Source organism: Gadus morhua, chromosome 3, assembly GCF_902167405.1.
Source record: "Gadus morhua chromosome 3, gadMor3.0, whole genome shotgun sequence".
Classification (NCBI taxonomy): Eukaryota; Metazoa; Chordata; class Actinopteri; order Gadiformes; family Gadidae; genus Gadus; species Gadus morhua.
Genome location: NC_044050.1, coordinates 15,271,460 through 15,284,484, shown reverse-complemented (window position 1 = coordinate 15,284,484; position 13,025 = coordinate 15,271,460). Strand labels below are relative to the sequence as shown.

At 49.4% G+C, this 13,025-nt stretch overlaps 1 protein-coding gene across 5 annotated transcripts in view; it reads right to left on the bottom strand.

The window, feature by feature from the left end:
- fam13a (family with sequence similarity 13 member A) overlaps positions 1-13,025 on the bottom strand; it is a 54,145-nt gene that overhangs the window by 4,811 nt on the left and 36,309 nt on the right. For 3 of the 5 annotated variants that reach the window (XM_030351144.1, XM_030351145.1, XM_030351147.1), the window contains 10 exons: positions 11,846-11,931; positions 11,416-11,455; positions 7,528-7,663; positions 4,954-5,019; positions 2,870-3,083; positions 2,443-2,584; positions 2,159-2,240; positions 1,636-1,841; positions 1,208-1,291; positions 374-469 (listed from right to left, as the gene is read on the bottom strand). In XM_030351144.1, coding sequence (XP_030207004.1) covers positions 374-469; positions 1,208-1,291; positions 1,636-1,841; positions 2,159-2,240; positions 2,443-2,584; positions 2,870-3,083; positions 4,954-5,019; positions 7,528-7,663; positions 11,416-11,455; positions 11,846-11,931 — 1,152 coding nt within the window. The remainder of the gene's footprint in view (positions 1-373; positions 470-1,207; positions 1,292-1,635; positions 1,842-2,158; positions 2,241-2,442; positions 2,585-2,869; positions 3,084-4,953; positions 5,020-7,527; positions 7,664-11,415; positions 11,456-11,845; positions 11,932-13,025) is intronic. The other 2 variants (XM_030351146.1, XM_030351148.1) reach the window with 1 other exon arrangement.

Genomic DNA, 13,025 nt, shown 5'->3' with positions numbered 1-13,025 from the left:
GGAATGTCATTCATATCCTGACCACAACCGTTACGACATAGCCTCAAACGAAAGCTTGTAGCAGAGAACTGAGATTAGTCTACAATGACGCGAGTTTCATGCTCACAATAACCATTTGCGAGCAGTCACAACCTTCAGTCACGTTGGTGGTCCACAGAGTGGGCCTACATAGATATGCAGCCTGACCAGTAAAACACCATAATACAAGGGGAAGCACGTTTACCGAGAAGTAAAATCCAACCTTTTTTCATAATAGCTGCAATGAACGTACAAAAGAAATGAAGGAAAAACGCGTGTGGAATAGATGAACAGATGTGGGGAAGGCGAGGGCGGATTGGGACTGCGGCGAGGACTGAGCAAGCGCAATACTTACGATGACGGGGATACTGGAGGCCCTGCACAGGATCTGCTTCACCAGGCGGTAGCGGTCGTACAGGGGCTTCATGGTCTGTCTCTCGTTCTTCGTCACCTGCGGCGGGCGGAAGGGAGGAAGCGGAGGCGTCTCGTTAGCTCGGCATTAGCGACCTGGCTTCCTGCTGGCACTCTCCTCGGCGGGGTGAAGAACGACAACAACAACAAGGTCTCCCAGGTCTGGCGACACCGGATGAGGGGGATTAGCCAAAATGCAATTCATTTATCCAATTAGCTTAGGTCTAGGATTCAGACAGCGACAGTCGCCGTGTTTATTTTGCCTCAGATTTTAAGACCTTCTCAATAGACGCTGGGGAAATTCCTCTGAATATTTGAACGCTCGTAACCTAGCAGCGCGACACTCTGGTCTCCTGCGGGGGGGGGCGTCAGAATCCACTCAACCCGGGCACGCGTCCAGTGCACACAGGACTTTGCTCGGCCCTCCAAGAGGCGTTATTTACCCCTGGGTGGGTTTGTAGGACACAGCCCGGCTCTGTGTATTGCTGACTGAATTTGTTTGGGCTGTTATGGTGCGGAAGAAATACAGTGACTCAGGAGAGAGATGGACGGATAAGGAGGGATGGTGTAGTGGCAAGGGTGTTTTTGTGTGTTGTGTTGATCCGTAATGCGCTCTGTCTGCAGCCAGTGGGAATCCATAAATCTCGTAGGATTAAAATGTCTGCTAAATGAATGAATGAATGAATTAGTGAATGAATGGTAAACAGAAGGGCGAGACAAGCTTTTGGTTCCCGTGTGCTTTGTTCTGGATCATTCCCCGAAGGGACTAGTGACTCACCGGTCTTCCATGGATGCTCTCATAGTACAGCAGGGCCTTCTGCAGTGCCAGCTTCTCCGTTCCAATCTGCTCTCGGGTCATGTCCTGCAGACAGGCGGCTCGTTTAAACAAGGTCCCTTTTTCATGGGACCGCTTCATCATCTCGGTACTCTCAAATTAAAATTACATAAAATTATAACTAAATTATAGTAATCCATAAACTAGCAGATGCTTTCATCCAATGCGAATAGAACTGAATTTGTAGACTGAGGTGGAGTGGGAGCAGGCATCGGGGGGGGGGCTAGGGGCACCTTTCTCCAGCATGGCTAACAGGGGTCCAACACCCTCGCCCACCACAGTGTTCGGACAGAAACCGATGTATCCCATGTTCTGTCCTGCACCCTCCACCCTCCACACCCCCTACGAGCTGGGCAGCGGGGGGCTCCTACCTTGATGTCCTCCGGCCGGCCCACCTCCTCCCTCTTCTCCTGCAGCTTGCCCATCACCACCTCCAGGGTGCTCTCGGCCGGGGGCAGCGGCGCCTTCTCCTGCGGGCTCCTCTTGTCCAGCTGGGAGCCGAAGCTCTTGGGCAGGGTGTTGCTGCGCTGGCGGGTCAGCGGTGGCAGGTCCTCCTCCGACTTCAGCAGCTTGTGTTCTGCGGGGGGGGGGGGGTCGAGAACGTGGGCACGGTGAGGGAGTCTGTGTGTCCGAACCAGACATGTGCACAACAACTTGATGCATGTGTGTAGGGTGTGTGTTAGATTAGACTAAAGCCGGTCTGTGCGGTCGTTATTCTCTCGTATGTGTATTATTATTGTTTTATGCTCTCGCATTTCTCGGCACCTTCTGCCGTTTTCTTTTGTGGATCAATGCAGTGTCTCACACATTATGGACATGTGTTGTTTTTATTTATTTACATTGTTTTTTAGTTTGATTAAAAAACGTTTTTCTAATGCGGGAGCCGTTGCCTACCTTTGAGATTCCTGCGAAGTCTTGTCAGTTCATTGACCCATCTGAGCACTTCTGGGTTGGCAAGCTTATCACTGTGAGACGGCTGGAGAACCAACGGACAGGAAATACGGATGAGAAGAGATTGCCTTGCAGAGGTAGAGCAGCAAACACTCTCCTCTGTAGATCGTCTGATCCTTACATTTTAAATGGAATACAGCAAAATAAGAAAACCCAGACGTTTATTTAGCTGAATTCCATGTAAAATGCCTGCAATATTTCCCATTCCGCATGGAGGCTTTGCTCACCCTGTATTTCCGTTCATATTCAAACTTTTCCTCAAACCGGTGGATCTTCTTCTTGAGCACGTGGATCCGCTTGGAGAGCTGAACGGACGACAGCTCCTCCTTCTCCTCGTCACAGGACCCCAGGGAAGAACTCCTGCGGCGACTGCACACGCACACAAAACAGAAGTCAATATTTTTAGTTGACATAAAAGTAAGTACCGCAAGGCCGGTGAGCTCAAAACTGGGCGACCGGGGCATTTTCCTTTCTTTTACTACACATTGGTTTGGACCAAAACTCAAAATACACTTCTTTCACACTTTCACACAGAGCATAACTCCGCCCCTTGCTGTATTAAGTTCCTGGCCCGGGCTTTGCTTCTGCCAGATCAACATGCAGGTCACTCATAAGGAATCCTGAAGGAGGAGTCTTGCGGGAGAGGACGCTCACCTGGTGAAGGAGTGCGCGTTGGGCGGCGAGGGGGGCACCTCCGTGTCGTCCAGGTACTGGCAGTGGCCGTAACCGTAGAAACGAGGCGAGAGCATGGGGTCGCTGCCCTCCTCCATCAGCTGGCGGATGAGTTGACCGCCGGCGTGCGGCGACGGGCGGGGCTCCTCGCGGTCCATGTTGTCCCGTTGCCACGACGAGTAGGCAGGGACGGGCTCTGGAGACGCCAAACAGAGAACACAAGGGAGCCCTGGTTGAGTGGGGGGCTCCGTAGGGGCCTCGTCACCGACCGGCCCTCTAGCGGGAGCGGCTGAGTGGGGGGAACTGCCTGTAACATTCTGCAGTCAGTTCCCCCTCACCCAGCTAGCGCTTGGAGCCAAGAATAAGGCTAATCCTGAAGATAATATTGTGCTTGTCATGGTGTCTTCCGGTGGAGTGAGGAAGCACATGATTCGGAAACACAAGGGATTAGTCCGGCTATACATTGTAGAAAAGTGAAAGTGAAAAACATCTTCTTTGTAATCCTTTGGAAGTATATATTTTTCGCAATGAAACATACATTTTACTCACTTAAAGTCCAAAAGCAACAGTGACTAGCACAAAAAAAGGTAAACAGCCTTCTTTTTTGGCAACTCTCTCATTCTCTGAAGGTCATACCAAACCACTCCATTAAACACTCTCCCAGAAACACTACAGTACAAAACACTCTCACTGGGCCTTGTGGCAGATGTTGCACTCTCGCTCTCTCCATCTATATCGCCCTCTCTATCTCCCTTTCCCTTGATCTGACTCACTAACTCCCTTACCCTTCCTCCCTTTACCTCTTTATTTATAACTCCCATTGTTTCTCTCTCTCTCTCTCTCTCTCTCTCTCTCTCTCTCTCTCTCTCTCTCTCTCTCTCTCTCTCTCTCTCTCTCTCTTTTCTTGTCTTTCCCCCCCCTCTATTTCTCTCTCTCCCCATTCCTCTCTCTCATTCACTCCCTCATCTCTGTCTCTCATCATGATATCTAGGGAGAATATAGACAGACTATTCCCATAACAGTAACAATCTGACGAGAATAGAAATGCAGATCAGGTCTTCTCCTCAATCTCCACTCTATTAATAATAATGATCATAATGATCTATGTTGTGCATGGTAATTGTTACGACTTGATATATGTGGTGCATAGTGTGAGGACAACCAAGCTGATCCCCGGGGTTATAAATAAGGCTGGGCGGCATTTGGATACACTCCACGGCCAAATGTCAGAGCATGACCTCGATTTAGAGGACGGTGTACAGAGAGAGTGAGAGAGATGTAGAGAGAGAGAGAGGTCCTCGACACACACATTGCATGCAGACTGTTGCTGTGCAAGGTGTACCGAAGCGTCCATAAGTCCTGGACCCGGGGCTAACTCCTGGAGGGGGAACTTCAATCCATGCACCAACAGAGGGGTCAAACGCGTGGCAGGCGGCAATGTTTGTACTCCAAACATTCGACGTGTCTGAAAGCACGTGTGGGAACCTGTGAAACACTGAGGCCGCACGTAGACGTTTTATCACAACTTGGCCCGGATCCCAGTCTCTCTCCTGGGAACCCCCCCGCCCGGCGCTCTGCTGTGTACGTGTGGGGGAACATGCCGTGCGTGGGTCCGAGGACGGGACCAAGGAGAGACCTGTGGGACGCCAGCCGCCGCCGCCGCCGCCGCCACAGGGCAGAAGGGGGAGCTTCTTAATCAATCAAACACACGGCCGCGCCCGGCCCCGACAGCTGGCCTCCGACTCAGCTCCCTCAGACACTAATCCCGCAGAGGGACTGGGTTGTTCCAGGGGGTTGTTTTCTTTTTTTTAACAATCGCTTTTTAAGCGTTTTGCTGCGAGCAAAGCGCAGGAGGCGTGAAGGCTGACCCCAGAGCCGCACGGGCCGGTCAGACTGGTGGTCCCCCGGTGTGATATGCGTCAGAAACGACCTGTGTGTGGTAGTTTCTACACGGGCTTCGTTTGAAAACAAAAAGGGGTGCCGTCAGGTACATGCACGTGTCCGTGCCTTTGTATGATTAGCGGTTATGCACGAACACACTGGTGCGTCCCACACTGTGCACTTACCATCAAACACACTGTGGTGGAAAAGGTTTTTGAAATCAAGGAAAGGGGCGGAATAGTAGGAATGCTCTAGAGAGAATGTGGAAGGAAAGCAAATGGAAGGAAAATAAATGCTAAAATCAAACATCAAAATTTATGGAGGGACAAAAAACTAAACAAGAACCAACTAGAAAGGAATATGAAAAAGAAAACGAATATGAATAAACCAGATTCTGCATGAAAAAATGCTGTTTAGAGTCAGCAGTAAACAAAATAAAGCTTGTACTTGTCAACTTGTGTAGCTGGAGGTCTCTGGCCCTGTCTTAACGCGTCTGCATTGATCAAGACAAGGACGGGGCCAGCGCAGGACGTCAGGTCACCACGACAGACGCTGGCACACACCGTACTGGGACAAAGGTCTGACTGCCCTTCCTCATACAACCCTCACAATACTCAGAATACAACCCGCAACCACACACACACACACACACACACACACACACACACACACACACACACACACACACACACACACACACACACACACACACACACACACACACACTCACACTCATGCTCAGAATACATCACACACTTACACACACGCAAACACACATTCCTTGCTTAAAATACACCATACACTCGCACACACTAACATACATACATACTCCCTGTTAAGAGAAACCCTCACACCCACACACTCACAAACACATCCACGCACACTCCCTGCTCAAAACACACCACACCCTCACAAGCACAGACTCCCTGCACAGAATACACCACACACAGGCAAACACACACCACATCGCTTCACTGACCACACTAACTAGATTACAACAACACAAAGAAAATCAGGTGTCTAAATAAACATGTTGCTCTGCATGCAGTTCCGAACGTAGGTGAATGATTCTTGAGAAAAGAGTTCCAGACAGTGTTCATTGACAGACAAATGAGCATCTGTGGAACAACTTCTTCCTTTGGAACCATCAATTCTCAAAGACAAATAGACACATTACTCACCTATTCAAAATTGTCGTAAAAAGGTTGTGTGTGGGTATAAAAATAATTAAATAAACCTAGCGCATATAATATGGATAAAAACACACCTGAAGGGAACTCTACAGTGGCATGCTGGGATGGTTCCCAAACGGGCCCAGCCTAGTCCTCCTCATAGCAGGAGTAAACACATCTAAAGCAGCCGCTTCTGGGCGTCTTCCACTGACTATCCAGGCTTGCCCTAACTGTCATTGCTCCCTCGTCCACTAGAGGGCTCTAACAGGTCATGCTCGGATCAATATGCCTTAAAACAAATCAAAAAGAAAAAACAAAAAAACAAAAATATATATATATATTGAATAAACTCAGGGCAGATCAGGTCGATATTGCTGGGTCTAATGAGCGAGCTGGACTAACAGAGTCATCCAGGAAGTAAAAAGTCGTGTCTGGGAAGCCAACATGTCTGGGCAGATGTACATACATGTTGCTGCATGCACCAAAAAGTTGCAATGGCTTTTTAGAGTAACAATTGCTATGCGAAATGGACATCTGGAGGCACCTCTAATAAGTGCATTGATTCATGCCATTACATTACTCAAGCAAGCTCTTCCGAGCTCAAGCAGTCCTAAGACACAATCCTGTTATTGTAAATTCATGCATTGTCACCGACCATGGAAAGCAACGTAGCATTCAATCACATCATGCTTAAATCAAACATATTCCCACACCCATATATGTTGAAACTGTCTCTATCATTTATTCACATACACTCATTCATTCACGCTTGCGGACATTGAAACAACCGATACTGAGGCATTCAGCAATCATGAAGCTTTAATAATTCTGTTTCTAGTCAACACACCACAACAACAAACCCAGCAGGGCTAAGAGACAAACGCATGTTAAAGAGACTAAACCAACACCAAGTCCGCCCGCTACTGTCCGACCCTGATCCTCTTCCACTTCCGCCCCAGCAGCACAAACAAACAACCCATACCCTAACCCCCCACCTCCCCTATCCACACCCAGCCTCCACCCTACTGCCTAGCCCCTGGTCCCCTGCCACACACACACACACACACACACACACACACACACACACACACACACACACACACACACACACACACACACACACACAGCCAGTCAGCGTGGGAGGGACAGAAAACTTAACAAGATCTGAGACAATTAAATCCCCACATGAAACGCGCAAAGGGCGAGCCCCATCAATCAGAGAGAGAGACAGAGAGAGAGAGAGAGGAAGTGGAATGCATAGAGGAAGAGAAGGAGGAATAGGAGGAGGGAGAGAGAGATAGAGAAGGAGAGACATACACACACAGCAGAAGGTGTGCAGCTGCTCTGTTAGATTTGGGTGTGGAGTCCGATGGGGGGGGGGGGGAGGGCGGGTTTAACCCTACAAGTTGCTGTCAAAGTGCACATACGTGGGCTGTACTTATCCACAATGTATTTCATTCAATGATCAAAAGATCTAGTTTGGAATGTAACTCCCAAAACTGTGTGTGTGCGTGTGTGCATGTGTACACACATGTGCAGCATACGCGTGCAGCATGTGTGTGTGTGTGTGTGCGTGTGTGGACCCACCTCCCCAGTTGTTGTTGTCCTCCTCTGCGAGCTCCAGGCGGGGAACATCCTCTCGCGGCTCGCTGCAGTCGCCGCGCGACGGCCGCTCCGGCGCCGCACACACGGCGGGAGACTCCTGGATCTTCATCCTGGCCCTCTGTACCACCATGAGGGTTAGCCGCGGAGGGGACGAAATACACACCCGCGCGCGCGAGAGGGACAGGGCGATAGAGAGAGAGAGAGTCAGCGACACCCACACACACACACACACACACAAACACAAAGCTGCTCAACAACCACGGCCAGCCCCAGCAGGCACACTCTTTAAGCCCCGGCCGCACGCCTCCTCTCCCTCCACCCCGCCCCCCCCCCTCCCTCCAGACAGGCCCAGCCCAGCGACGGGAGGAGGGAGAGGGGGGGGATCCTCCCTCCCGATTGGCTGAGCCGTCTGGCCAAAACATCCGCCCATCTGGGTAGGCCGAGCCCTCGCTGGCCGTCCCTCCGTCTCTCGCCCAGTGGGTTCACACACTCCTCCTCCTCTACTTAACCCCACCCATCTCTCTCCCGCCCTTTCCCTTGCTCTGTTTCTCTCTCTCTCTCTCTCTTTCTCTCCCTCCGCATGCTCCTTCCCCTCCCATGTGCCAGAGTAGAGTTGTTTGTTTCACAGTCACAGCTTCTGGGAGGGGAAGGAGGGAGCGGGGGGGGGGGGGGGGGGGGCCGAGCAGGAAGTGGAGGAACAAGAGAGCAGACAGCCGATTATTGGCTGGCGCACGTAGGCTGACTGGCTGAAATTCTCTATCCCTATTTCCGACTCAGGATTAACGGTTCACCTCAGAGCCAAAGACACGGCGTGTGTTTTTGAACCCTCTATCTCTCCCATGCTCTCTGTCTCTCTCCCTCTCTCTTGCTCTACCGCTCTCCCCTCTATCTTGCAATCTCTCTATGTCGTTTGCTCTCTTTCCCTCTCTCCCTCCTTTGCTGTCTCTATTCCCCTTACTGTCTGTCTCTCTCTTTATTTCTGCTTCACTTTCCCTCTCACTCTCGCTCAGTTTCTCTCACTCTCTCTCCTGCTCTGTGCGGTCGCTTCTTCAAAGTGTTCTTGGGTTTCGTTTCCTGTACTCCTCGTACAACCCAAGCAAAGTTTCGTTTTGACAACTTCCACAGATCCTTTCCCTGCCTTGCATACTTCTCCTTGACGTTCAATACTTCTGTTTAAAATTGTTGTGAAAGCGATACCATTGTATTAGTTGGTAGTATGAAGGCTTATCTACAGACAGTTACAAGTTACAGCATGTATCTTGAGTCTTGGGTGAGGTGGAGGGGGCATGAGTGTGCAAAATAACGAAATCACAAAATAAATGTACTGTAACACTCTCTGTCATAACAACTCAATCACAACCCGAAAATACTTCCTGAAAGTCCACTGCCTCACAAGCTTCTGGTGAATAACGATGACGTGTACAGAAAAAACGAGGGGGCAGAATATTTTAACAGCTAATCTTTGACCTTTCCCCCGAAAACAAAACTGCAAGCTTGGCAGGCAGAGTCACGGCTGTGGATTGACTCGTGTACAGATGTGCACAGATGTTACTTGGCCCCCGGTCAACCGCTGTCCTACCAGAGAGGCACAACGTGTGTGTGCATGTATGTTAAACCCCCACCCACACAAGGGTGTAATCCAGCCTACATTAAAACCTCCATGATTACATCAGTAGGAGCTTATGTGTGTGTGTGTGTGTGTGTGTGTGTGTGTGTGTGTGTGTGTGTGTGTGTGTGTGTGTGTGTGTGTGTGTGTGTGTGTGCGCGTGTGTGTGTCTGTGTATGTGTGTTTCTGTGTGTGTGGGAGATTGGAGGCGGGGAGTGTGGGTTGCAAACTGGATGAGAACAAATGGATAGGGAGATTAAATATAAGAAAAAGTAATTCCCGTGTACGAGTACTACTTGTACAGTGAAGAGACAAGCCACCGGGTCAGACCAAACACATGTCCACACAAACACACACACACACACACACACACACACACACACACACACACACACACACACACACACACACACACAAAAACACACACATGCGATGGGTCGGTTGGGGATAGCATTCTATCCTGTCCGTGAACCCACACACAAACGAATAAAGATACTTGCATGCAAATAAAGAATAACAAAATAAACAAATGCTTAATGCCTGATAGAATGGCAAACAAATAGAACCGACAAGTAGCATGCAATGCAACTATGGATGTGTATGTGTGCACAGAGGGAGGTTGAGCATATGTGTGTTATGTTTTTCTCCTCTCCTTGACATTTTCTCCGACTGCCTCACTGAGGTACTAATGTCAGGGCTACCGTTTGATGCGCGTTCAGACCATCCGAAGACCATCTGGCCGCATTTACACCCTGCTATTAGGGATCTATTAATACAATATTAAAATGTGTGTGTGAGTGCATGCAACACCTTCTCGCTCACACTTCAGACTGTGCTTGGGTAACTTTGACCCAACCAGGCCCCATACGCTGGCACACTTATATAAGAGCCAAGACGACCGAGCCTGGGTGTTGCAAGCGCATGTGTGTGTGTGTGCATGCACGTGCATACAAAACCAGTTGAGATGGGTTGCGCTATTGCACATTTTAGATTTGATTCAACTTTACTGTCGTTGCAATAAGAGTACTGGGATAACGAAGTGCAGTTTATCATTCAGACTTGAGTAGGGCGTTGAAGTGGATTGGTCAACAAAATGCACGCTACGCAGGTTTGGGTGTGTGTGTGGGTGTGTGTGTGTGTGTGGGTGTGTGTGTGTGTGTGTGTGTGTGTGTGTGTGTGTGTGTGTGTGTGTGTGTGTGCGTGTGTGTGTGTGTGTGTGGGCTAGAATGTGATACGGTGGCAGGCGGTTAATAGTGCACAGTGTAAACAGCACCAGGGGATGAGACTGACTAAAAACAACAGCTTCCCTGAGTCGCCGCTGCCGGCGCAGCGGGGTACTGTGGGATTCGGTCTCTATGGCAACCCTTTTCTTGGCAGGTGTTGAACCCCTCAGGTGAGGGCTGGCCCCGGGGCTGCTCGGTGGATATACACAGGTGGCTCCAAACCCTGGGTGTGTTATAGCAACCTTAAACCTGTTTTATATGTCCATTGGAGATCGTCGCTGGTACAACACCCCTACGTGTCAACATGCTGAGATGGTTGTGGCCCGTTCAGAGTTTAAATCTGGTTCTGGTGATACCCATCAGGACCAACATTGAACAGCCAACGTTGGCTTCTGGGGGTGGGGGCGGGAGGGATACCTCACCTGATCCAGGCAAGCGGACTCTGTGGTTATATCTGCCCAAAAACGCCTGTACTTCCTGGTATGTCTGCCACAGCCCTCATAGACCACAGGTGCCCCGCTGAGAGCATCCTCTTTAGCTGAACTACTGCCTGGTACGGCAGGGTTGCTGAACACAAGGCCATCAAGAGGAACCAAATGGGGATCTATGTTCCCCATTTTTATTTTATATTAATTGTTATTAAATTCGTATCAGACTAAATATATATTTATCATTCTTGCTCATGCCTTCTAGGTATTGGAAGCTTACCATTTCCCAAGTACTGAAATGATCCAGTGTTAAACATGGCATATAACAAGAAACGACACTGACTTTGACTATTACACGTGACGGTCTGCTGAACTGACTAAACCTTCATTCCTCACTTTATTTCTGTGTGACAATGCTTTTAGAACATGTACGACGATAAATACATATTCCTGCATTCCTGTAATGCAAGATTGTCACCCCAGTGGACAAACACAGCCATGTCTGTGCACGGTCATGCCACATCTAAACAGGTGTGAAACCATGTGTGTATGTGTGTGTGTGTGTGTGTGTGTTTGTGTGTGCCTGTGTGTACGTCGGTAAGGGAGCAGTTACCTGTGGATGAGGAAGGCCATTTTCAGTCCTGCTCTCCTTCCTGTAAGGTAAACAAGACACTCCGCTGTGGACTGATCGACTATTTCACTCCGACAACAACAGTAAACATCACAGAGCATTAGACACATTATACCATCACACTCCAACCACTCCAGCCCTCCCCAGCCCCCACGGCGGGGATCAGCTGTGTTCGGTAAACACTCCAGAGAAGTTGACCTTAGAGATAAAAGCGCTGGCTTCTGCAGCGAGCGGGGCCTCGTATCAGCACAGATAAGCTAATGGTGTGTGCGGCGTTAACCTTGGAGTGCGTACGAAAGGGTGAACGTGTTTGCAGTGTGCGATACACAATGGGAAGAAGGAGGCGATGCAGAGCGTGTAGGGTCGCAGAGGGGTGCTGGGGGCAGCGGGGCGGAGGGTGTTGTGTGCTAACCTTCTCCTCCCGGGGGCCGGGTCATCCATGGTGAATCCTTCAGATCTAGAGGCACTTCCCGCCACGCAGCATTCCTGAGCCTGTACCTGAAAGCAGGCCAAAACACAGTCACAAGTTTACTTCATTATCATGATGTAATCAGTGGAGTTAAATTTATACGATATTATAATCATATACATCTCATATAATTTATATTTCTATTCAATGAAATTGTTTTGTCAAATAAAATTTAAATAATTCTCATCAAGAAATTCAGGATATTTGAAAAATTGTAATTATACGCACTGCATACATACTGTATATATGAATGTATGCTTCTGTGTTTTTTTGGCCAAATGACTCCCAGATCCAAAAGAGCTACACTGTTCTTTGTCACGGCCAGCTGAGTCGCAGAGCCCTATACTAGACTGTAAACAACGACACCCTTCCTCGTCCTTCAATACTCCCTTCGCATACACCAATGCCACGCCATGCACACGGTACTAAAGTTCACACGGAGCCCCTAAGGCGCCACAGCTGAGGCCCTGGTGCAGACAGGCACTCACTGCAGCCCCTGGTGTCGTCGCGCCAACGGGAGCGCAAGTGGCCCATATCAAATGTATGTGTGCCATAGTCTCCTCTGTCCACTTGCATAAGAGGCTCCTGATTGGCTGCCAACCAAACTCACACCGCAGCAAAAGGTGGGGATGGTCTTTTCCCAGGTGTGAGAAATGCTAATCTATTTCCATCGGCGTGTCGCACAAGGTTGAAATGCCACCCGGCTCAGCTTTACACGAGTTACATAAACCCACATGATGGATCGCCCCTGGTGTGTCCAGCTTGTGTGGGAAAAGGAACGCATGAGAATCGCTTGCCCACACTTTTCTTTACGGCACAAATCGCCATGGCGATATCGTAGCCTGTTGAAATGTCCGTGTTCAGAAGCAGTTAAACAGCCTAAGCAAAAAACACAATTTAGATTCCACCTTTTAGGCAGGTATCTGTAGGCTAACCCCTACCCTAAATTCTTACCGGTAGGTTAACACTGACCTCCACATAGGACAGATGTAGATTACTGTTGGTTAACCTTAACCCTAAACCCAAACCTCTACCCAGGGCAGCTGTGGGTTCCTGTACACTAACCCTAACCCCCAAACCCAAACCTTTATGTACGGCAGCTGTAGATACCTGTAGACTAACT